This window comes from Gobio gobio (assembly GCF_949357685.1).
Source record: "Gobio gobio genome assembly, chromosome: 14".
NCBI lineage: Eukaryota > Metazoa > Chordata > Actinopteri > Cypriniformes > Gobionidae > Gobio > Gobio gobio.
In genome coordinates this window covers 45084440-45112000 of record NC_137107.1, presented here as the reverse complement: position 1 = coordinate 45112000, position 27561 = coordinate 45084440, and the positions used below count along the sequence as shown (strand labels likewise).

The 27561-nt window shown below is 35.5% G+C and overlaps 1 protein-coding gene across 1 annotated transcript in view; it reads right to left on the bottom strand.

The window, feature by feature from the left end:
* Nucleotides 1-27561, bottom strand: part of atp8b1 (ATPase phospholipid transporting 8B1) — a gene marked incomplete at its 3' end in the record, with an annotated part of 45443 nt that overhangs the window by 12257 nt on the left and 5625 nt on the right. Inside the window, exons 2-13 of the mRNA XM_079834747.1 lie at nt 15525-15706; nt 15338-15435; nt 9247-9360; nt 7488-7586; nt 7316-7377; nt 7112-7184; nt 6141-6211; nt 4403-4485; nt 3877-4035; nt 3696-3784; nt 2331-2521; nt 2033-2241 (exon numbers count right to left, since the gene is read on the bottom strand). Coding sequence (XP_079690873.1) covers nt 2033-2241; nt 2331-2521; nt 3696-3784; nt 3877-4035; nt 4403-4485; nt 6141-6211; nt 7112-7184; nt 7316-7377; nt 7488-7586; nt 9247-9360; nt 15338-15435; nt 15525-15693 — 1417 coding nt within the window. The 5' untranslated portion in view covers nt 15694-15706. The remainder of the gene's footprint in view (nt 1-2032; nt 2242-2330; nt 2522-3695; nt 3785-3876; nt 4036-4402; nt 4486-6140; nt 6212-7111; nt 7185-7315; nt 7378-7487; nt 7587-9246; nt 9361-15337; nt 15436-15524; nt 15707-27561) is intronic.

Below are 27561 nucleotides of genomic sequence, written 5' to 3'. Positions count from 1 at the left end.
TTTACAACTGTTTTAATTATCCTTGTTTTTATTTTTAATTCTTACACATCGTATTCTTATTTCTTATGTAAAGCACTTTGAATTGCCATTGTGTATGAAATGTGCTATACAAATAAACTTTTCTTGCCTTGTATGAGTTCATAAAGGGCGGAATTGCTTATATTGGCGTGCACACATAAACATCACCCAGAGCGAGAACAAGAGCGGGTTACAGGAGCCGTCGGTAGCGCTGTCATTTTGTTTTTAGACCACGACATCAACAATGTCACTAAAGAAGTGTGTTTCTGGTTGTGAGGGAAAGATCATCTTGTTCAGCTTCCCAAATAACCCAGCGTTAAGGAAACAGTGGATGCAGTTTGTTTTCCCGGAGGTGTGTGTGTTTGTTCCCGGTCATGAGTGGAAACCGCAGGCGGTGAGTGAAACTGCATCAAATGTCTGTGTTTTGATGGCAATCGGCGCGTAAGTGCATATAATGTAAACAACACGAACGTATAGTGAATCGAAAGATATCCAGGTGTATTGTGCGTGTGCTCGTAACTCTTTAGCGCTGCCCACTGCACGCCTTCTCGGCTGTTTTCTGAAAAAAATCTGTACAGCTTATCGGTCTTTTATAAATATGATAAAACCAAAGATAAAACTAAAGACTCTTTGAAAATATGAAGGATGCATTACTACTCTATAGGTACTCAAGATTAACTGATGAGACTGGCAGAAACTCATTCACGGTACCCAACCACGGAAACCTGACCTCTGTGAAACTAAAGCCTCAAATCTCTCCCACAGTCACACACTTTATCACCTCACAGACACGGGACAACAGCACAACAAGACAACACGCACATTTAGACACGTCTCTGGAATCACACGAGCCACAAACACAAACAGGAGGTCAGCGATCAGGGCTGTATTAACCATGAAGGATTACATCCGATCGGACACATGACACGGCATCGGTCCAGCCTTTGACACTTGTCCGATTCCTTTTTTAACCAGCTCTTTTCACACTTGATTTGAACGCATCTAATTGTTTGACAAATAAAACGGCAATAACAGCAGAACATAGTGGTTAAATATCACTCCACTTGACTGCATGTTTTAACCCATACATATTAAACAGTCTACATATTAAACCTTTTTTGTTCAGGCATCATATTTGATCCATCAGGCTTTTATGTCTGGTATCATCTGATAAAGTGAGAATATGGAGCTCAAACTCGAGGATAAAAAACACCTCAGTTTTATTCAAAGGCACAAACTGAGCAAAAATATACAATTTGGTGCAGATGCTGATATTTATAAGGACAAAACGTAAGATGAAATGCTGATGTTATGCAAACCAATGAGATCTTTATAAAAAGTATAACAGACTACTTGCATAAAATGCATTGGTAACACTTTACTTGAAGGGGTGTGCATAAGACTGACATGACACCTTCATAATCATGACATGACACGAATATGAAGGCGTTTATATGCATGTTTATGACAACTGTCATTAAGTGTCATTCGCTCAATTATGTCATTTTTAATGCAAAGATGACATTATTTGAGATGTCTTTGTCATGACAACTTGACATTACCAAGACAACATAACCTGTCATAAATCTTTTTTTCAGTGGTACAAGTTGAATGTCGTCATTTAAAATGTCATTAAGTGTTAATACTTATTTTATAACAGCGTTGTGAATATTTTTCAGTTCATAATGTTTTTTTTGTGTTTTTTTTAAGTTTCCTAAACAGTTAATAACAGCATCCCACACATTTATATTTTCTTGAAATGCTTTTTTACATCATGGAGAAGTCTAGCTAAGAAACCATCATAATGGCGTACACCTAACCAGCGGTGCCACTGTAGTAGATTGTGTGCGACAGGTTTTTCAGCAAAGTTTGATCATTTAGAGGCCTTAGAAATGTGCATATCAAGTATGATACAGTAGGTTTTATAGGGTTAACTTCCAAGAAGCATTTCAGGACTTATACGGTTCCCAAAACAACATTTTTACCAAGGTTAGCAGTTTGCCGAAGCCCTCACCGTAAGTTTGTCCGGAAATGGTGCACTTCTTGAAGGCCATGATATTCTGAGTGAGCGTGCCGGTTTTATCGGAGAAGATGTACTCGATCTGACCCAGCTGCTCGTTCAGGGTGGTGGTTCTGGCTTTGGCTGGCGTGTCCTTCTCAGCGTAATACATCTGCAGATCCCAGTTGATGAACTTACTCTGACCCAGTCGAATCACCTCCACGCTGAAGGAAAAAGGAGAGAACGCAAATGCATGAATAACAGTCTGTGTGCTCAGCGACTGGTGTGGATGTTGGATGCACTGATATCGTACCTCACATAAAGAGAGATAGGCACCATGGTGTTGAGGATGATGATGTAGCCCCAGAAACTGAGGAACCCTCGGTAAGATGACGAATAGTCCTGGCCGTCTTTAAGATACCAGGCCTTTGAGCCGATGCTCTCATACCAGTATGTGTGTCCGATGGCCAGACCAGCACAAATCAAAATCAGCAAAACAAAGATCTACCAGTCAGAAAGAGAGAGTGATGAAAATATTAATGATAATGGGTTTAATGCAAATGCTGCAGCACCTTATAACATTTCTCTATAAATGTACTCTCTATAAATAAAAACAAATGAACAAAACTTTATAAATGCAGTCTCTATATAAGATTAATAGATAAATAAAACTCTGGAAATGCAGTCTATAAATAAAAGTTAAACAAATAACCTCAATAAAAATATAATAGATAAAATCAATAAAATCAATAAATATTACTAAGAATGCACTCTTTGTTAATAATAAAATTACGAATAAAATAAATAAAACTTCATGCACTAAATATAAATAAAAATATAAACAATTTAGAAATGCAGTTAATAAACAAAGGTGAAAAAACTAAGAACTTAAAAAACAAAAACCCAATAAAAAAAAGATAAAATAAATAAAACTTCATAAATGCATAGCTATACTATGCAACTATACATAGATAAATGCAATCTATAAATAAAGTAAAAAATAAATAAACAATAAAAAACTATTAAAAAAGATTAGATCAAATAAATATAACTTCATGAATGCACTAAATATAAATAAAAAATATATACATTTAGAAATGCAGTCTATAAATAATAGTAAAAAACAAAAAAAACTCAATTAAAAAATAAATAAATAACATAATTAAAACTATGCATGTACACTCCATAATTAAAAATAATGAATAAAAAAAAACTATGCATGCACTCTATAAATAAATAAACCTCTATACATGCACTCTAAGTAAAATAATAGATCAAATAAATTATGCTTTCACTCTCAACAAATAATATTAATAAATAAAACTATTTAAATGTGAACAAAAATTCTAAAAATAAATAAAGTATTAATTAAAAAAACTATGAATCCACTCTATATAAATAAAAATGATAAATGCACTCTCTATAAATAAGAAATAAACCTCTATAAATACACTTTTGAATAAAAATAACAATGTAAATAAAGTCTATAAATATAAATAAAACTACAAAACACTCTATGAATAAATAAATGTAAATAAAACAAAATTACTTAAAATTGTCCTAAGGAAATAAAAAGTAATAAAAACGCTGCCTAAAGGTGAGTGAAAAACGAAAAAAGTCAAATGTCATTGAACTGAAGAAGTTAAATGGTAATGTTCAGATGAATATTAAGACTCACCGTGTAGACCATGTAGTTCATGAGTTTGTCTATTGTGGTGCGCTTGAACCTGGTCTTCCCTCCGTTCCTCATGATTTTAGTGTCATTACCTAAAGAAAGATTAAATAAAGCTTTTACGAACACCAACACACCACTGAACCGTGAGTGTGAGTGCACGTGGGTCAGCGTGTTGACCTCTGACCTGCGAATATGACCATCGCGTGGCACACTTCTGTGTTGCGGACCTTGCATCCTCTGAGCAGCATGTTGTCGAGGTCGAGCCCGTAGCTCTGAGAGTTCCAGATCATCGTTCCCACAAACTTATCCAGACGGTTGTTGGGTTCCTCGCACATAATCATCGCTGAGAGAGGCGCAAAACAAGAAATCATACTTTCTTATCGACTGTGAATTCTCAGGATAGTTAGATGTAAACAATAACACTGTCAGTTGCTTGGTTTCTAAATGTGGTTGGATCAAAATCCCACTCATTCTGTTCTTAGTGCAGCATTTTGTTTTCAGCCAGGGCAGAAAAAGGACCTGATGCTGGAAATTCGTGTGCCGCACCTGGTTAGGACAGGGTTTAAGACCCAACACGTGTTCATGCATGAACCCACAATCACAATCATGCAACTGCTTGTACACAAATCATCTATTCTTCAGTCTCTAAGTCTGCCAAACACTGTTTACACTAATACATTATTAGTGTAAACAGTCATTCTCATACGTACCATTAAACTGTGCCATCTGTTCCTCCTTCTGAAGCTGTTCGTCTGTCACCTTGAGACCCATCTTAAACTTCAGATTCGTCTCTCTGGACAAACAAAACAAAAATCAAAACAACTATTAAATTACTACACTTATAAACGCCATTTGACAACATCTCCATCACATCCTCCTTTATGAAACAAGAAAATGAAAAAGTACACAAACGGACAAACCCAGGATCTCAATTATGATTCTATGGATCTGAAAGACCAAGTGAAAATGTAAAATGGAGGAAAAGCAAGTATAAACATGATAGCAAATGAATATTCAATGTATATGTAATGACAAGGAAATGCCACCTAGAAATAAAAGTAAAACATCGAAACAAATAAATAAAACTCAATAGAAACATAGATTAAATAAATAAACTGAACTATGAATGCACTATAAATAAAAATAATTAATAAAATAAATAAAACTATATGAATGCATTCTATCAATAACAAACCTTTATTAAAATGTACTCTATAAATAAAAAAGAATAGACAAAAAAATAAAACTATGCTTGCACGCTCTACAAATAACATTAATAAATAAATAAACTCTTTAAATGCACTCTCTAAAAAAACTGTCTATATAAATAAAATATTTATATCATATAAAATGTATCAATAAAACTATGAATGCAATCTCTATAAAAAATAACAAAAAATGCACTCTCTATAAATTAAAATAATACATTTAGTTCTTTAAATAAAAATAATAAATATAAATAAATAAAGCTATAAATACACTCTCTATAAATAACCAAAAATGTAAATATAAATAAAAATAATAAATATAAATAAAGTTATGAATACACTCTCAATAAATAAACAAACATGTAAATATAAATAATAAATTATATAATGAAATAAAGCTATGAATACACTCTCGATAAATAACCAAAAATCTAAATCTAAATAAAAATAATATAAATAAAATTATGAATATACTCTCGATAAATAAATAAACAAAAATATAAATATAAATGAAAAATAAAATACTTCTAAATTGTCTAGAGGAATATTTTAATGTCATAAGAAACGCTGTCAAAAAGTGATTGAAAAACTAAAGAAATCAAATATAAAAAAATTACAAATGTATGTGTTATGACAATCAAAATGTTCAATAATTAAATCTATAAAACAGCAAAAAGCCCAGGAACAAACATATTTATAGCACGGCCTTCTTAAAATGTGACTAATGTGATATATTTCAAGTGTCTTGCAGTAAATATTTGACTAATATTATAATACTTTTAGCATTAAATTATTTTAATGCATTTTTTTTGTTATTGTTAATTATATCAATTAAATATTGTACAATTTATGAAAACGTACACAGACAGACAAATCCAGGAACTGAATTATGAGTCTACTGAATGTGAAAGACAAAATGAAGTGAATTTGGACTGAACAAATGGATTGAACAGTACCATATCCATTACACAACTTCCATTATGACTCAATGTCCAAACACATCAATGACTGTTCAAACAATCACTGGACTGACGGTACAAAAAAAAAAAAACAAGTCATAGAAATGTATGTATGGTTATGACCACAACTCAATTATGACTATAAAAGGGTTTAAGGTGAAAAATGACCATGCAAACGACCACTGTGTCTAGAAATACTATTTGCAATAGCGTCATCCAATACACTGATCTAAAAGTCACAGAGTATGGTTGTGTTGGGTGTTTAATGTGGTGTTTCTTACCCGTCAAGCTCCGCCGTCTCTACATAACACAGACTGTTGGGATTTGAACTGGACAACAACAGAATATCGGCCTACATGAGGTCGAAACACAAATGAAAACGAGAAATAAACTTAAAAATGACCTTAGACGAATGAATGAAGAGACTGGATATAGAAACACAAATGCAAGCATAAAAAATGACAGCAAATGAATACTCAAGGTATGCGTAATGACAATAAATAATAAAGGGAAAAGCTCTGGAACAAACAGAACTCAAGCAGGGCCTTTTAAAAATATAGACTAATGTGGGGTTTCTTGCAGTGGATCCAAATTAAAATTAAAAAGTTTTGATAAAATATTTTACAAATTTATATTATTTATTATATATTAGTTTTTTCATTTATATACAGTTAGTATAGTTTTATTTTATTTACATATTTCATTCAATATGTATAATTTCTATATAATATGGCATACACCATACCTACTGTAAAATGTCTTTGATAAAAAGGTTAATTCTATATCTTTTAAATTTATATTTATTTCAATGTATAATTTTATTTTTTATATATATTTTTTAAGAGCTCTACAACATATGAGAATCTCTAAGATGAGAAACTCAAACACTATATCTATAAAATAAAATAAATTAAAATTAAATACAATTAAATGTAAATATTTTTTTAATATTTTTCTTATTTTTAAGATGAGAAACTATCTCGAGCTTACTAGAAAATAAAATGAATTATATAAAATAAAAAATTAAATTAAATGTTAAAAAATTAAATTATACACATATACATATATATATACACACATACATACATACATACATACATACATATATATATATATATATACACATATATACATATATACATACATATATATGAAAAATATGAAAAACAAAATACAAATATATAAAAACATAAAATAAAATAACTACAAAAAAACAAGGGAAGGCAAAAAGACTTAAAAAATAATAACTTACCGGGATAAAATCGTTTTTCTTTAGTCTGACTACGTCACCAACTTGTAGGTGCATCCATCTGGTCTCTTCAAATCTGACAAATGGGAATCAACCTCTGAGCATTAATGCCAACATTTATTGTAATGTTTATGTAAACGTTTCACTGACAAACATCAACACTAATCTCGTGTACGTCAGTATTAAAGTGGATTAAAGTTTTGTTACCTGCCATTTAGCAGCACGTCACACTTTCTATTGTTGATTTCGTTGTCCATCCTGTGTCGCGCCTTTCAACCAGAGAGACATATCAAATGACAGAAACCATTACCACGTCCCGTCAATTAATGGCTACCTGTCAACAAAACCGTTAAATCACAAAACACGTGCAGGGACTCACCAGGTCGTCCACCAGGTCTTTAATAGCGGTGATGCCCAACACCAACACTAACGGGACCAGGGTGGTGTACCACGGCAGCGTGGAGATTTGAGGAATGATCTGAATTATGAAGAAAACATTTTTTTATTGGCAAGTAACATACAGTTTTAGGTCATTGTCGCAAATGATTTCACGCCTCTTTGAAATGAATGATTCTGATTGGTCAGTTGCAACATTCTGAGGTCAGTAATTCGTCGTCATTAACTTACACGACAGTACATTGTCCCTTAAATGTCAGTTTGTTTGAATTTGTTTGTTCGTGAAGGCGCAAAGCTGCTGGCTAGGAACTGTTTTTCTTTGCGGGATGCTTTGCATTTAATGAGCTGATAAAATATTTCAGCTCAAATCAATATTTCACAGGGTTCCCACACCTTGGTTAACTTCAGATTTCAAGGACTTTCCAGGTCCAATACCCTCAAATTCAAGGACTTAATGTGGGGACACATTTAAAGTAAGAGCAAGGTTAAATCGTGTTAACATGTACGATACATGGTTACCGTTTTCATGTGTCAAACACAACTATGCATTTATTTTTGGCCATATGACAGAGATCTGATATTCTATTTGTCGTATTTCTGTTTTGCATAAAACTGAAGAATATTCGGTACATCCGATACTGTATTGTAAAAAGATCTTATATTAACTTTTGCATGGATTTTATTGAAAAGCGCTTGTAACCAGCAGTTTTAAGATATGAATATGCTTTTATGAATATGCAAGTTTTTCTTGCCTCATGGGTTTACATTATCTTAACAAGCAAAGCAATTCAACATTACATTAAATAAATTTTTTGGGCAACAGATTATCACAAATGTTTTATGTATATTGAACACTGACTGAACATATTTGGGTTTGGTGTAAGAACCATCGTAGTAGTTTTGTGCGCGTGAACCAGGGAACATGGGAACGTACAACACAAAGTACCTCACGTAAGACGTAAATTTGTGTAAGTGTTGGCGAAATAACACATTAGCTGACTGGAGGGAATAATATGGAATTTTTTCCAGAAAACTTCTTGCACAAAATAAATTCAATCACTTTCAAGTGCTTAAATTTATCTATGCGTGTTTATTTTCAAAAACTTTCCAGGGCCTTGACCTTTTTTTTTTTTTCAGATTCACAAACTTTCGAGGACTTCAAGGACCCGTGAGATCCCTGATTTCATGTCTAATTATTTACTTATATGGCAATTAGTCATGCAATAAGTCCCGTTCACGGCAAGAATGATAACTATAAAGATACAACTATATTAGGGTCACACCAGCGGACGATTTCATTCTGTTTATTATAAGCGCATTGTCGCTTTAAATGCTGGAGCTCTTTAAAGCAAGATGGATTCTGATTGGCTAACAATGTATATATTGTTCATCAGCTGGGAAAAAAATGTTCTGAAAGTGATTCCGATGATATCGTTGTGGTGTGGATTCTGCTTTTCTTTTACATTTAGAATCATTTTTAGAACTATATCTTTATTGTTATTGCTATATAGTTATTATCCTTGGTGAGAAAGGACCTATAAGTGGGATAATGTACATTCAAGCCGGTTGTTATGGCAAAATAAACCCCTTCAAGGTGATACAAGTCGCGTTGTTGTCAGGGTTTATTTTGCCATAACAACCGGCTGGAATGTACATTATCCCTCACATAAATGCAGTTAGGGTGATACAAGACCTGATCACCCTCTCAGAGATGATTTATGTGAAGTTTTGTTGGTCCATACCTGCAGGATCAGCAGACACAGGAAGTACATGTTGGCCGCCCTCTTAAACTGCTCGTACAGATTCAGTGGCAGGAAGGTTAAGACGTTGTATTTGTAGGTCTTGATTGCATTGCCCTAAAAATTAAAAGAAATTCAAAAAAATGTTATAAAAATTTAAGTCTTAAAATGTGCAGGTTCTCACCCCACAAGGACTGACTGGTGAACTATCACCATTGAGACACTTAACCTCAGATGAAGGTCCCAGAAGTAAAATCACTGTGTTCAAAACATTACCTGCAGAATGTAGAATAACATATCAGAATTTCCTATAAAACATTAGTCACCATCAAATCCAAACAGACAATTCTTATTTTTAAATGGAATATTGCAGTATTGCAATATTATAAATTATTTATCCGCACATATTTCTTTTTATTCATGCGCCTCGTAATCTTCGATAAAAATATTCTCCCCTCCCTCTTGCAGCAACATCTCTTTTCTTCTCTAATGATATGGCACATGGGCGGAGCAACCTGTCAATCACATGCAGGGCTCCAGACTGTGACCAAATGGTCCTTTTTTCCTGCTGGCGCGACTAAATTTTGTTAGAGGTCCAGTGAGAAAGCAGTTGTTTTCGCCACAGAAATAATAACGTCGCTACTGTGAGATCTAGTGGGAGGCGTTCACTGTAGAATTCTGTTATAAACCACAGATATCGGCTCAAACAGCGCTGACGTGGAGACCAGGAGAAACACTGTGAACGAAGCTCAGGGGTTTCAGTCCACAAAATAAACATTAACCATGGATTTAATGTAGTAACACCACATGGTATTACTACATATGTATTACTACATACACACACACACACACACATACATAATTCATCTCAGGGTTTGTACAACCTTTTGAGAAAGATATTCAAGCACTTTTCAAGGGCTTTCAAGAGCTTTACACTTTTTCCAGCACTTCAAACCTCTAAATATTATCCAATGTTAATATTATTTATTTTTAATGTGATGACTTGAGTAGGAAAACTAACACTGCGGCAAACAAGCACTTTTATTTAAGAAAATACATGAAATTACCACTATAACAAGTAGATGGCGGCATATGAGCACTTATTGACTTGTTAGCCATTCCCTTTACTAATATATGGACAAAAGTAGGAAGTCACAAAGTCTAATGAAAAACTAAAACTTTTCTTCAAATTGTGACTAATCAAAGAGTGCTCCTTTTATAATCACTGAAGCTGTCGGTCAGTTCAGTGTGATGCTACAAAAGAACACAATGGTACATTTAATAAGAATAGAATATTTCAATTTTCCCTATAAAAATTTGTTTTTTTTTCACATTACTGTTACACTTAATTAAAGTTAATTTGATCTGCATATCAATTGAAGCTCAGTGCTTCACTGTTAAATTTCCAATAAACAAACATGCAATATTATTAGTAACTGCACTTATTAAGTAATTTTATTGTTAAATTAACTTTATGAAAAATGTTCCTCCAGCGCCACCAAATCAGGTGCTGGTGCCACTGCTCTCAAATGTTAGTCTGGAGCCCTCACATGAGATCCACCAATAGCAAACCACAACCATCCAATCAACTCCCTATAGACAAAATCAAGCCCCGCCCTACATTTGTTCTCGTTTGAAAAGCTGTTTTACTCGGATATACATCACACTAGCGAATAAAAGACGACTGCAACTTCCCTTTCATGCCAACTATAAGACTTCATAAAGGAAAGTGTCCTCTAATTCAGTGGTTTTCAAACCTGTCAGGTGCTGCGTTCCACTCCAGTTTTAGACCAGCACTTGCGAACTTCCTTAAGCACTTCCCTTCGGGGGAATTTTGAAGTGCGGGAAGTTTATATGGACAGACCCTCGCTCCCTTGATTTTGACCGAGGGAGCAAGTCTACTTCATATGTACACTTCAGGCAGCTTCATATATCCACAATGCAACACGAATGTGACGTCACCGCACATCGTGTTTAATTTACCCCACCACAAGCAACTCAATGATATTTTAATTATTTTTAAAAACATTTAAAACAAGCCAAACACACCTATATACATATAGAATGCTGCATTGAACAATTTCGTAAAGGAAAAAAATTAATAATAAATCAACTCCATAGTGGATTCAAGTGATCAAGGGCGTAGGACATTCCAGTTCAGCCCATAGCAAAGGTTCCACCAGTAGTGCTGGGCACTCATGCAATGTAAGCAATGACGCACATCCGAGTGAAAGAGAAGGAGGGAAGTTAGCAAGTGAAGGGCATAATAAAAACAACTGCACCGCAACACTGGAGGAACCCCAGCCCTGCAGGTTTTGTGTCTCCCTCATTTATCACACCTGATTCAACACATCAGCTCATTAGTAGAGACTGCCAGAACTAAATTGGATGTGTCTGATAAGAGAGACCCAAGGCTCTTTAATTAGTCTAATAATGCACACTTCCTCATGAGGTTTTTGAAATATGAGGCTGGAATAGTAAAGAAAACATTTGAAACCCTAAAAGGAAAAAATTTACTAAATCTTTACAGGGCTCGACATTAACGCTCGCTTATCCGTGTGTCCGGGACAAGTGGATTTTTTGAAGGGGCAAGTGAAAGAGAATTACTTGCCCGACTGGACAAGTAGCCTGATAAAACGTAATTAACAAAAAATAACTAGGGAATCACCAAAATGCAAGAATAATTCTGCATTCATTAGTGTAAGTGGCGATCGATAGTGGATAATAATATATAATGTATAATGAACAGACGGTAACTATAACGTTGCGCTGTTGACGCTCGCGCAGCCTCTCGAGGAGAAATCCAAACAAATGAGCGCCGCTCACACAGAGAAACTCAGTTAACGCACTGCCATAAAAATTTAGAAATGTGGAGTTTATTTATATTTATAACATGATACAGTTGCAACGTCACATTACCAAGAGTGCTGTTTTCCTGAACAACATCATGACTGAAAATGACACTGATTTCATATGACAGTTCCATAAACAATTATTAACATTAAGTCACTTACATTTTAGATGCAATATTGACTGTTTTTGTTCTATTTCAGCAGCGAAAATAGATCCAAACAAAGATCAGAGCAGAACGCGTGTCACTCACAGCAACAGAGTGTTAGTGAATGATTCAGCATTTTGAATGAATCGGTTGAATCAAAGATTCAATGACCTATTCGTAAACAACTGCCTCATTCTTGAATGAATCAGTCGTTTGAACGAATCGACTCAATGACTCACTCATTCAGACGTTCACATGCTGCCACCTACTGCCATTTTAGTTTCATGTTTAAACATTCCTTCCAACTTTTCTTATTTGTATATTCAAAAAATATTTAAAACAATCTCATAACATTATTTAATGCAGTTGTAATTTTTCAGTGTAAATTATTTCATTTGACTGTTAACAGCCAGTGTCATCTAATTTTATGTATTGATCAAATTTAAAAATATAAAAGGAAAGCTGAAGCATAGCCTATATTTAATAAGATAAGGAGGAAAATGCCCTTTATAAAAGGTAAAAATATCACAAATATGCAGATTTATGTTGAAGCTGATTGAACACTGGTGAGAATATTGCTTCAAAATACATTTTATTTACAACACACAAGAATAAAAAAAAAAAAAATTTCGGACAAGCACATTTTTGCACAAGTGAATGACAGATTTACTTATCCGAAGGACAAGCACGTGAACAAGCTTAATGTCGAGCCCTGCTTTAGATCTGGGCTCAATAGAACGGTTACAGATTCAAGTCTAATTGAATGCGTCTCAGCATCTCAGTGTCATTTGTCTGTTTTCTGTCACAATTGTTTGGTTCTCACTCATTCTCTATTTTAGTTCCACTCACTCAATATTTCAGCATCCCGAACCCAACTGATTTCCATACATGTAAACCAAAACACATCTAAATCGGACTGTGGATGCTCTCGCAGGGTAACATGTCAAGTTGTCAACCTCAAGACAAACCCAGCCATTTCTGCTTAGATCGCACGACACACAGCAAATTGCGAGACATTTGACACCAAAGGACTAGTTTTTCCAGTCTAAGGCAATTGTCATACCATAGAACTTAAACAAGCAATAACTCAACTTACTTGTCAAACTCCTCCACTTTAAATGATGTAAGAAAATCTCTCAGTTTAGACAATAATAAAGGCCAAGCCCCATCCACAAGGTTTTAGGGTTGTTTAACACACCATAATAGATAAGAGCACGATGACGAATTATGAACAAAATGCATGACGTGTCACTTTTTTTCTCTCTGGATGTTTCCTGGAGGCGTTTGATGAACCGAAAATGTAACTGAAGAGTGATGTGTAATACTAAGTGGGACTTAAAATACTATTTATACCATTTGCAATGTTTGTTAAGTCACTATGAGTATAACTGAAGCAGAAATATCAACTTTGAAGCTAAACTATGTGATGTTGTCACTGTTGTTTTTAAGATGAATTCACAGGTGATTCATGATTTAGCAGATAAAAAATTAACACTTCCTTCCCAGAAAACAAAACATTAATCTTCCTTTGAAGAAAGTCATCAGGCTGGTTTGACCAAGTCATACTATGATTGTGAAGTTTGCATTGGAGGAAACAAATATCAAAATAATGTTCATGGTGAAAAAGTATAGATTGACTTTCATGTTTCAGCAGTTTCAGATGAAACCATCTGCCCGCTCCAAACCCTCACTGTTTGTGGTCTAAACGGCGTTTAGTGTTAGTAAGCAGTGGGGAATCATTATCAGATGCTTTTATCTAAAGACCCTTACAGTATTTATTTACAGGACAATCTCTAGAGTGTAGTGTCTTGAACAAAGGGAAACTCTTAGGGAACAAACTTTTTGAGAGCATAACATGTTTATGTAAACACCCTATACACTACCGGTCGAAAATTTGTAATAATTACGTTTTTTCAATGTTTTTGAAAGAAGTCTCTTCTGCTCGCCAAGGCTACTTTTTTTTTTTAACAAAGCTACACTAAAACTGTAAAATTGTGAAATTGTGAGCTGTTTTCTATTTTAAAACACACTATATTACCAAAAGTTTTGGGACGCCTGCCTTTACATGCACATGGACTTTAATGACATCCCATTCTTAAAGGGATAGTTCACCCAAAAAACGAAAATTTGATGTTTATCTGCTTACCCCTAGGGCATCCAAGATGTAGGTTTCTTCGTTTCTTCAGTAGAACACAAATGAAGATTTTTAACTCCAACCGTTGCTGTGTGTCACTCATATAATGCTTGTCAATGGAGACTAATTCTATTAGAGTAAAAAAAACAACTTCAAATTAAACCCCGCGGATCGTGACGACACATTGACATTGACACGAAACGATCGGTTTCTGAGAGAAACCGGACGGTATTTATGCAATTAATTCACCTCATATCAGACGAACGCTTTAGCTCTCCAGACTGCCATCACTTCCCGTAGGTGAGGTCAAAATAGCGGCCGGGTCATAGATATGTATACGTAGATACCTCATTAGTGCCTGCGTGGATCGCTCGAATGAGGAATCTACGTATACATATCTATGACCCGGACGCTATTTTGACCTCACTCGCAGTCTGGAGAGCTAAAGCGTTCGTCTGATATGAGGTGAATTAATTGCATAAATACCGTTCGGTTTCTATCAGAAACTGATCGTTTCGTGTCTTAAGACATCAATGTGTCGTCACGAGCCGCGGGGTTTAATTTGAAGTTGTCTGTCCATGTTTTTTTTACTCTAATAGAATTAGTCTCCATTGAAAAGCATTATATGAGTGACACACAGCAACGGTTGGAGTTAAAAATCTTCATTTGTGTTCTACTGAAGAAACGAAGACACCTACATGCCTTAGGGGTAAGCAGAAAAACATCAAATTTTTGTTTTTGGGTGAACTATCCCTTTAATCTGTAGGGTTTAATATGGCGTTTGTAGCTATAACAGCTTAAACAAAAGACATTTTTTCACAATATTACTGTTTTACTGTATTTTCAATTAGATTAATGCAGGCTTGGAGAGCAGAAGAGACTTCTTTCATAAACATAAAACATTATTCCAAACTTTTCAACACTTGTGTACGTACGGGCGATCCACTAAAGGTTTCACTTACGGAGTATCTGCTTTTCTTGATGCACAGGAAGACCTTCTTCTGAAACTCGGGTCGCTTGCAGTATTCCCTGTCATTCGCTCGGATGCTCCAACCGGCCTCTGAGAGGAAAAGAAAACAACAAAATCAGAACACAAACAAGCACTAACAAGGAGAGTTTTACACTATGCAGATCAGTCTTCAAACTCACCAACAGCAGGCGCAGGTCTGGCTTCTGGTTCTGGTAGCTGGTCTTCACTCCGATCCAGATCCTCTTCTGACTGTACCTCATCGTCCGTCTCATCGTCACTGTAGGGCATCACCTCATCATCTGGCTCCTCCAGGGAGCCCTGGGAATCTGCCCGCTGTCGAGCGCTCATCCTGAGAGTCCCACTGCAGACAGACAAAAATATTACATCATGGGCCAAATAAGCGCAAAATCAAAAAAAACGCAGATGGGAGTGGAAAGTTCTCTACTCAAATCTATTGACAACGCACAAATTAAAGATCATTTCTGGTTTAAGGCATGCTTTTTTTGGGCCAGTAAATTGACGAACACAAGTAAATCACATGCATGATTCATTTAAATACTCTTCTTCTCCCACAAATACTGCGTCTGAAAGGGAAACTCCTACAAATGCATATGCAATAAGGTCAGCCAGTAGTTTTTTAAACAGCAAAAGAGGGTTTGTGCTGGCGCAAGCTGTAAATCTGGCCCTAAGGCTTTTGAACAGCTACATAAACAGCACTGAGCCCAATAATCGACAGATTTGCGTGTCGTGCAACATGTCAAAACAATGATTTGGCTTGCAGAAAAAAAACATGCATGCAGAAAAACACACATTTTCCACTACACACAGTGGTGAATCTATTCTTGCATAATCCTGTTAAATGTATTTAAATGTGCAGTGTATAGTATTTATGAGGATCTATATACAGAAATGCAATCTAATATACATAACTATGTTTTCAGTGGTGTATAAAGACCTTACATAATGAACCGTTATGTGTTATTACTATAGAATGAGCCATTTCTATCTATATTATGTCATGTGGACTATATATATATATTTACTACATAAAAAAGCAAAATGCAATTTATGAAAATTTTTCATATTTTGCAAGGTGGTGTATGTAAGCTTATGATCTCAACTTCTACATAAAGGCTATTTTGAAAAACAACAAAGAGTGCAATATGATAAAATATTTTAGAGCGGAGCATACCAGAGCAAAACTATTCCATATTTTACAAGAAAAATTGCATATTTTCAAAAAGTTTTTCCATTTTTTCCATGATTTTCCCATTGACTGAATAATAGATTACTATTATTAACTGATTCCCAGTTCCTCATGTGATCAGCGTGTTTTCATGTGTTACTCAATCCTGCATAAAGTCTTTATAACGACAGTGAAAATTATGAAATGAAGCACACAGAGTGGACCTTTGACACAGAGAGAGGCTTTCCAGGACACGACATGCTGCTGGTGAAAAATATACTCTTATGATATCAATACATTTCATCTCTGCTACAATATAAAAACCTTCATGTCAAAAAACAAACAAGGCTGATATTACATGCAACTCCACCCTCGCCACACACACACACACACACACACACCACATAATCTCTGTCCATCACTACACCAGCAGTCACAAAACACAGGAAACCACATCTATATGTATCCATACAGCAACCAGTAAGATACAGACACTCTCCATGGACAGTAAAACATTTCAGCTGTCATTTAAGTTTGTTTAGTTTTGTCAGGTTTCGCTCAGATGATGTCACTCATTTTCATATGGTAAAATGTAATATACACAGCTTCTATAAAAAGCAGATATATTTTAAAAAAATGTTTAGAGTGTAGATTGGAATATAATATAATTGATTGTTTTTATTAATTGTATTTTTTTTAAAATTAGAAAATATGTCATGGTTCTATAACGGGGTTCAGACATTTTTCCAGTTTTAAAAAAAAGGTAGTAAATGAAAGATACAAATATATTTACATAAAAATAAAACAAGTTAAATTAATATTATTTTATAATTCAAATAAAAACTAAAGTCACTTATTTTGACTGGTGTTATTCTGGTACATTAACATATTTTCAAGACATATTTTATCAGTATATTATGCATTCTCTGGAAATCAAAGCCATGCCGTTTTTGTCGCCACTCGCCAGTTTGAGCTACAGGAATGCCTATAAATATGCCATATAAAACAAAGAATGACTTTTATGGAACAAACTCAAAGTCAGCCGCGTTCTCAACCCATTTTACAATTATAATGTGATGTATTTGAGAGTGAAACGAGAAAAAGAACTAAAATTGTTGGGCAAAACAAAATGGTCACACTTAAGATTAGGGTCCAATTCTCACTATTAACTACGACTTTTGCCTCAATAAACTCTTAATTACTGCTTATTAATAATTAGTAAGGTAGTTGTTAAATTTAGGTATTGGTAGGATTAAGAGATTTAGAATATATTCATGCAGAATAAGGCATTAATTTGTGCTTTATAAGTGCTAATAAACAGACAATATCTTAGTAATATGCATGTTAATAAGCAACTAGTTAATAGTGAGAATTGGACCCTAAACTAAAGTCTTAACAACCATTTTAACCCATAGGGAATTAATTGAGTGGTTTCTCAAAAGCCCTATTCGGACGGGACAAGTTTTCATGGAGGACAGGCGTACTTTGAAGGGCTGGGTATTGACACAAATTTCATGATTCGATTTGATTCACAAGCTTGCAGTTCGATTCAATTCCGATTCAATATTGATAATTTTGGATAAATTTTAGGTACAGTATATGGCAAATTTTCTCAAGGAAAAGAAATCGCTCAAATAATGCTGAAAACTATACATGATAGTCAGTTGGTACTACATTACAATAATATTGAAGGTTAAAATTAACTGATTTGTATACAAACACTTAATACACTCAAGGACGTTTTTATAATAATAAAGTTATAATACTAACTTTACAATTACATAACTAAATTTCTACTGCAATTTGTGTTTTTAAAATATAAACATTTAAATTGTGACTGTCAAACATGCATTGAATTCAAACATGCATTGAATATTCAAGAACATTAAAAATAAAATAAATATGGTGCATATATTCATGAAAATGCTCTCCTTTGAGATAATTTTTCTAGCTGACTAACGAGTTTATGGACACTGGATATGGTTTTCTGAGGTAAATGTGACGAGACACATTGTTTACAAGCTGTTTTACTGACATCTTTCCACGATTGAAACACTGATTGAGCGATTACATGAGACATGATACAGATTTCGGGAAGTTGTACTGTATCTTTTAACACTTTCAGATGTTCATTCATGTTTATTGCGCGTTGTCACTTGTATCAAAGTGGAGCAGATGATCAATTCAGTGAGATTCGTGTTTCCGCTTCTGAGTCTACAGCGATCTGTCACACCACATTAAAACAGCGTCAAACTAAAATTTGAATAATTTTAAATCAGAGACTTTGTTTCATATCAAAAGTAACAAAGTCCTGATCCTGTCCGATTGCGCATGTCTGTGACTGCTGATATTGTATTATACTAACGCTTCTCCTTGTGGGTTTTCTGACCAACTGAGCTACCATTTGTGCACCAATCTTCTCCATGCTTTCATTTCAATACGGACAGTATCCAACGTGGAAAAAAAAATCATTGTCTAGATGTCTCTGCTCACTTATGTGGGTTTATTATAAACAGCCACTCGAGTGAAATTGATTTAAATAGTGTTTTAATAATGAATTCAAGTTATATCAATAAGTAACTCATTAAAAAACATATACGTCATATGTGATGCACAGCAGATGACCTTCTGTAATAAACACGGACACATTCATCCCGCCCAAATTTGTAAATGAAATCACAGACGTCGGGAGATAAGAACTTCTTCTTACTCCTCAGTCATCAGTCAGATTTTTAAGATCCTCGGACAGGGCTCTTTTATCAATCCCTCGCTCTCGTCTTAAAACTAAGGGAGATAGAGCTTTTTCTGTTGCTGCCCCCCATCTTTGGAACCAACTGCCCCTGGACATCCGCCTTGCACCTTCCATTAATATTTTTAAATCAAAACTGAAAACATATCTATTTTCTCTGGCATTTTAATATTACTATACTTCTGTCAGATTGTTTGTTTGGTCTAGCTTCACCTTGTTTCTATTCTATTTTATATTTTATATGTACATTTCCTTTTACTCTGTTCAGCACTTTGGATAGTTCTGCTATGTTTAAATGTGCTATATAAATAAAATTTACTTTACTTACTTACTTAACTGAAACTCAAACGTTGTTTAGAAAACTAGTCCCGTCTGAATAGGGCTATACTGCAGCTGAATAAATATAAGAGCTATTATATGTATTTTGATAAAAGATTGTCATATTGATTGTCATAATTCACAATAAGACCAGGAACGTGGTTTAAGAAAGTAAAGAGTTACCAGTAACTAGTCAGAGAGTCAATTCTGATTTCACGTGGACTTTAATGACTGAGGAGTTTCATTTCTCAGATGCAAATGTCGCCACAATCAAAAGATGATCCTCCTCTGGTCTCATGGAAACCTGAGGTGTTCTCGATCCAGATGAGCGCTCAAGCATATTCAATGATGCCAGGCATCTAAGGTCAATGTTTGAGAAAAGATTAATTTGGAAAAATTACACAAGGAAGAATCCCTCTTTAAATATTCATTAACTGTCCTTCATTTCATCACATGAATGAGTGATGACTGAAGATGACTTAACACATTTACCAACAGCAAAGTCCCAATCCCTTATCTTGGTTTATTATCATATGAAAAATAGCAGGAAGCGCCAAGAAACTGTGCCCTTAAGGACATCTGTGAATGTAACACTAGATAAATAAAGTCTGAGATACACTAATAATAACTAATAAAACTAGTGAGCACTGCCATTATTAGCCATGCTAAAACAAACACACAATCCACCAGGATGCGGCCGCAAACCTGTGTAAAGAGCGTAACAGAGTACACACCCGGAAAGAGAAAGAAACACATCATGCAAAACACACACTCATGTTTATCCACGCCTTACTTTGCGTATGTGATGCAATGCCACAGTAGGTGACATTTTTAGCTATGAAAATCTGCGGCCTGAGAGAAACAAACCCTCAGAGTTTCAAGTGGGCTAATCAGAGAATGTCATTCAGGTTTTCTTTAACAAGCCCCATAATTAATCTGGTTTCCGTTTAGTGTTGAGCTCTAAAGGCATGGTTAACTACTCAAAAATAAAAGTTTTTCAGTGGTTCTCAGATTCAGCAAAACCCTCTTCAATAAATATTTGTGGCTGCTTAGGTTTCTGGAGATGCTAAATGGAGATGAAAAGGATCTTGATGTTACATTACATACACATTATGTATATAATGATATAATATGATTTTTACATATTTCTAAGACAGAGAGACGGATGGACAGATGGACGGATAGACGGACGGATGAATGAATGGATGGATGGACGGACGGACGGATGGATGGATGGATGGACGGAGGGATGGCTGGGCGGATGGACGGACGGATGGATGGATGGATGGACGGAGGGATGGCTGGGCGGATGGACGGACGGACGGATGGATGGATGGAAGGATGGCTGGACGGACGGATGGATGGACGGACGGAGGGATGGCTGGACGGAAGGATGGCTGGGCGGATGGATGGATGGATAGATGGACGGAGGGAGGGATGGATGGACGGAGGGAGGGATGGATGGACGGAGGGAGGGAGGGATGGCTGGACGGAGGGAGGGATGGCTGGACGGAGGGAGGGATGGCTGGACAGATGGACGGACGGCTGGATAGATGGATGGCTGGCTAGATGGATGAATGAATGGATGGATGGCTGGATGGATAGACAGATGGATGGATGGCTGGACGGAAGGACGGACAGATGGATGAATGGATGGATGGATGGACAGAAGGATGGCTGGATGGACAGATGGATGGATGGATGGCTGGCTGGATAGATGGATGGATGGACAGATGGATGGATGGCTGGCTGGCTGGCTGGATGGACAGATGGATGGATGGCTGGCTGGCTGGACGGACAGATGGATGGATGGCTGGCTGGCTGGATGGACAGATGGATGGATGGCTGGAAGGCCAGATACAGTAGATCCAGAAAAAGAGCCAATCACTGATTGGTAAAATCATTACATCAAAGTTCCCATAAAAACCTGAGACTCGTGCTTAGGACTGCATTGTGCGCATTGGCTCATCTAGCCTGAAAAATATGTTTTTTTTAATGCTATTTGAGCATAAGAAACAACATTTATGGGACAGTTCATGTCAGATTGTGTTGCTGATTTGAAATACATTATTTAATTGTGAGTTCGGCAAGCAGTTGTTGAGATTTCAGGACCCCCTGTTCAAATAGGATGCTTGAAATAGCTGCCTGGAGGCATTGCAAATATGGCCGGCGAGTGAACAGACTTTCCTTGCAAGGGATTTTGAAAACGTTACAGACGAAAGTGACTTGAACGCTCGTAAACAACTTCCCACCTCGTAAATACGAACTTCCCTGGAGGACTTGAATGCACCAAAAGCAAATGATCTACAGGTCTGAAAACACTAGACGAATCGTTGTTTGCTATTTTAGGTGTTTGAATCGATATTGTGATCTTTTAACGATTAATCGTGCAGCTCTAAGATATTGTATGTTCAGATATTCATACAACAAAACATTCTGGGAGCTTTGAAAGTTGTGTGAATTTTGGTGTGACAGGCAAAAAAAAAAAATGCTGGCAGGGAATCTTTTGTACAGATTTATAGCTGACGTGTGTAACCTTTAAAACTATTCAAGCTGCACTATGCATACAACATACCTTCAGTCTGAAATTACCTGAACAACACGTTAGGCGAGTGAGATCTCATCCACTTACACTGTCTGACTATTTATACCACCACCTGTTTTTTTCTGCCATTCAAACAAGCCATTTTGCATACATTTTTTCTATCATTCAATTCAAAAATGTGTTTTTTTTCTGTTGACAACAGCTGATGTTAAAGAAGTGTCGTTAAATTAAACGTTCAGTCCATTTAAGTCAGTTCTCAACATTTCAAGTAGCTCTGGAATGTTTTAATAAGAGACCTTTAGCTTTAAACGTATGTTTTTCGAATGGAAACCATCTATTAGTTGCATCTATGAGTTTGTTTGTTTGTTGAAGGTTTTGCATTTTGCAGCTAAAAAACAGGGGGGAAAAAAAGCCTTATTTCCATCGACAACTCTTCCCTGTTCCGTGAGTGACACAAATTGACTATCCTGATCTCCAGCATGAATGAGGACACGTCATCACAAACTCAAAATTCTATGATGACGAGAACAAAGATTCCCATTCAATAGATAAATCCACCGCCCACGCCCACAAAGACCTTCTGTAGGTCTGCAGTCAGGTGAATATATGAGCGATCAGGTGGGTCTGGTCCTGGGGAAACGGTTTTGAAAGTCTCGCCCAGGGCTGTGCTATGGTAACCCTTTCACATGGGGGATGGGCTCGAGAAATAAAGGGAAGGAGGAAACACAGGGATCCCTTTGAGATCACGTTCACCTGCTGTTGTGCAACCTGAGAGGAGAGATGAACCAGCTCCTGCGAACACCTCACTGCCATCAGGACTGACGCAGGCCTAAATGTAAGATTTATCCATTTCAATTGCATATAACATTTCCATTTCTAATCAAACATTGACCTTAAAAGCCTGGCATCATTGAAGATGGAAATTACATATATAATTCCCATCCATTTAGATCACACATCTTTAACATAAACTAATCATCTTAAAGGGATATTTCACCCAAAAATGTCCCATCATTTACTCAAGTCATCCTAGGTGTACATGACTTTCTTCTTTCGGCCAAACACAATCTGAGTTATTATTAAAAAAAATCCTGGCTATTCCAAGCTTTATAATGGAGACTTGGATTTTGAAGCCCAAAAAAGTGCATCCATCCACCATAAAAGTAATCCATACGACTCTAGGGTGGTTAATAAAAGCCTTCTGAAGCAAATGGATTGATGTCTTCCATGGCTGCAATATGCTGTTTTTTCTTTGACCAACTGGCAACCCGGGGTGTCGAAATACTATTGGGTAAATTGGCAGTGGGTGGGATCACACAGACCAAAACAAAAACAGGCCTTCTGACATAGAGCACGCATTTAAAAGCAGAATAACTGGCTGTAGCACTGCTTTTCAGAGAAATAAGTATGTGAACTTAGAATGTTTCCTAAATCTCTGCCAACATATTGTAGTATTTTGTGCTTCAGTACAGCCAAAAGATTACATACAGCACCTTTATGCTTTAAAATGACACGTGTTAAATATGTGTTATTTAAATGTAATATTGACAAACGTTCTGTATTCAAGTAGAAAATAGTACATAGATTCCCTACGGTTTTATCAACTGAATTTAATGTGACCAACAATGATTTTACACATTTTTAACACAATTTGTTTGGCTTATGTTTCAATTGAGGTTTAATGACTGTAAGCTCCAAGCATCACAACAGTTTCTTTGCCAACTCACTGCTTTTCAGAGAAATGAGTGTGTGAACTTAGCATGTTTCCTAAATCTCTGCAAACATATTGTAGTATTTTGTGCTTTAGTAAAGCCAAAAAATTACATACAGCACAATTATGCTTTCAAACGACACAATGTCATATTATGTGATTTTAAAATGTGTTATTTAAATGTAATATTGACAAACGTTCTGTTCTGTATTCAAGTTGAAAATAGTAATATAGGCACACTGGATTTAATGTGACCGACAATGATTTTACACATTTTTAACACAATTTGTTTTGCTTATATTTCAATTGAGGTTTAATGACTGTAAGCGTCAAGCATCACAACAGTTTCTTTGCCAACTTACTAGGTGTAAGAACGTATTTCTTGCGTCAAACCACATTAAATGGCAGAAGTTACAATAGGAAACACACAGAAACTTGCGGCTGAACAGCAGAATGTACTTCCTGTTGGTTTGATGAGCACAAAATTCCATGCAAAGATCTTAGCTTTATAGATTGCATGTTATTAACTAGATTTCTGTGATAATTAATATGATAATATTTACGCTTTCAAAAGAGCGTTCGACACACATGGTTCCTGGTTCTTTGAGTGACTCAGGGAAACTTTCCCAAGATGCCTTGTGCAAATCAGTTTTGCAATTCACTGGATTCAAATTCTCACCCATTTGCTTTACAAGTCAGGAAATTCAAATCCTGGAGTGGTGGCGTTTCACTACTGGTGAGCGATTTGCTTGTGTTGTGTTGGAGGAAAAGAAGATTTTACTAGCACAACCTGAACAGCAACAGGAGTGAGACTCTCAAAACCCATCAAAAGCCGGAATGCACCGTCATATGCGATATAACACACAGAACAGTCGCAGAATACACTCAAATAAACCATAAGAGAATTTAGAGAGAAATGTTTGAGTTTATTGATTGACTTTTCCAGACTTTCTCAGGAGAAACATCTGAGAAGCAGGGAAATGCATTTAATCTGGAAGAAGCAATGGAAATATTAAAGAGATCTGATTTGTACGATTTCTTTCCTAAAGCTTAAAATTCACCCTGATAAAGTGCAACACGCACCACCAAAACCTCCTCACAATCTCTGCATCATCCGGTCAGAATTCCCATCAGCCCTTTCACAAGAAGATCCAGTGGAAACATCTTAAATCAGTTCAAGCCCATGGCATGTTTACAACTCTCTGCTACTTTCTTAGACAAATATTAATCCTTATTATGCACTGAACTGAATTTATACCGATGAGTGACTGTTAACGGGGAAATGTGGGGCTTCATTTGATTAAGACCATTTAAGACAGTTACGGTCGTTCTTTAAATTACAGAGCATTGAAATACTTTGATGAAAGAGACAAGGCATAAAGACATAAATAGAAGCAACATAAAGAGGCGAGCAGAAATACAAAACATCAAAGAATAGATATTGGAAGCATATGATAAGGTTATTCATTTATATGCCAGAGTTATTCATAATGAATCATCATTCAACATTTTGATGGCTGCTTTCATTTGTAGGAGGTAAAAACAAAAAAACAAGACCCAGGGTTTTTAGAGGCTTTGAAAAACAGACAAAACATTATAGATCGGTTATAGGTCATATATAAATAATTATCAATTTCAGTCTATATTAAATGGTCTTTGCTGACAAATTAGATGATATATGACACTGATTATTTACACTCTTGATGTCTTAAACATCATCAGATCACTGCAACTTTGCAATTTTAGTTCATTAACAAGTGATGAAATGTTAGCTCTTCCTCTGGACATTTGAAACATTTCATATAATGAAAAAGGCATGCAAAATAAATATATAATTGTAGCAACTTTGCAGCTAAACTCTATTGTTCATCTTGTTTCACTGTGAAAAAAAATGATGTTGTGATTAACTTAAAATTTAGCGTTTTTTTGTGTGTGGAAATGTTGGTTGACGAAACTTAAAATGTTAAGGCACTTGACTTACTTTTAAGTTGAAACAACACATGATTATTTATTCTAATATTGAATTTTAAGTTGTGATACCCATTTGCAACAGTTGTTTTTACAGTGTTGCTTGATATGGACATTAGCATAAATCATTTCAAATTCATATAATTTGGACACTAAATTAGATATCGGGTGCCCTCTGGAAAAAAATATTTCAAAAAGTCATGGCAACTTATGATTTTACATTACTTTAACTCATGAAAATAAGTTGATTTAAGTTGACTTGTACAGACAATTTGATTACACTTAAAAATGTGAGACAGCAACTAAACTTAAGTTGAAATAGGTGGACATTTTTTACAGTGTAATCAATAAGAAATTGACTGGAAAATTACTAACACAACCTTTTTTTTTCCATTGCAATAACAATATGAACCGGAACATGCATTAAGACAGTAAATGGGTACATTTTATTCCATGCTTATTTAAAAAATATATATAACGCTCTCAAATACTGAAATGTTTGTATATAAATGCATATTTCGCAATAAACTTAAATATATTGTTTTTATACATAAAATCAACATTTGTAAGTGAGAGTAGCTTTATATTTCTCCATCGTTTTTAATCTGATTATGCTGTTCGCAATGCTTCATTGGATTGTAGTTCTTTCTCTCGCTAAAACCGCTAAGTTAACCGTTTTTTTTTGTCCAATTTTCAAAAACTCTTCAAATCAAAGTTTGTAGTGTTGTGATTTCAAAACGTGGTTCATGACTAATAACTCTTTAACAAAGACTATTTTAAAATCCCTAAGGGAAATATTTATGAAAATATAACTTAAAAGGGGGCGGGCACTAATGCACTATATAGAGACCTTATTTAGCCCCGCCCCTTTCTGTCTTCCGGTACAAATTTATGAATGAAACTCTTTGAAATCTTCTCTACTGACATTTGTCTATGACAACATTACAATGCTTTTCCTAACTCTACAATAAGTAAATCCACTTTCCAAGCGAATTACTCTTTCTTCTTCCTCTGCTAAAGCACATTGTTTAGCAACAGTTTACGGAGGTGAACTTTTCCCACGTATCCCAATCGAGTCCCGTTACACTCAACTCTACATGTGTTTGGCCTCTCATGCCTGCCAGAGCACTATGGGAAACAGTATCCTCCATTAGAGAAAGACGAGAGCAGAAACAGGAGACGGTGGAGGTGTGTGAGGATGGGGGTCTTCCGGGACAGATGCCTCATGCATTAACCATGCACTTGATGTTTGAGCCACAACTTACTAAACTCTGCGTGAAGTGGTTTCAATGATGCATTTAACCTACAAATGAACGGCAGGGAATTCAAGAATCACACCTGATGATGTAATTTACAGTCAGGTTACGAAAGTAAAAAACTCCATTCATTTTCGCCATAAGGACATTGATTTTGAACGCTATCTTAAAAAAACGTTTAAAGACAGCCCTACTGTGAGCTACAAGGTTGTTAACTGATGGTATTTGCTTCTGTTGAGGCTGATAGCCCATATTAATTCAGCTTATTTTTAAAATAATCGTATTTAACAGTGGAATTCCTGGTGAAAAACTACATTACCCATGATGCTGTGCAGAAAATTACACCAATCAGAGTCAAACATGCTCCAAAATAGCTCTTTAGCTACGCCCAATCCCACGAAGCACTGCGAATGACGTAATCGAGTCAATCTCCCTACGCTCTCAATTACTGAAATGTTTGTATATAAATGCATATTTCGCAAT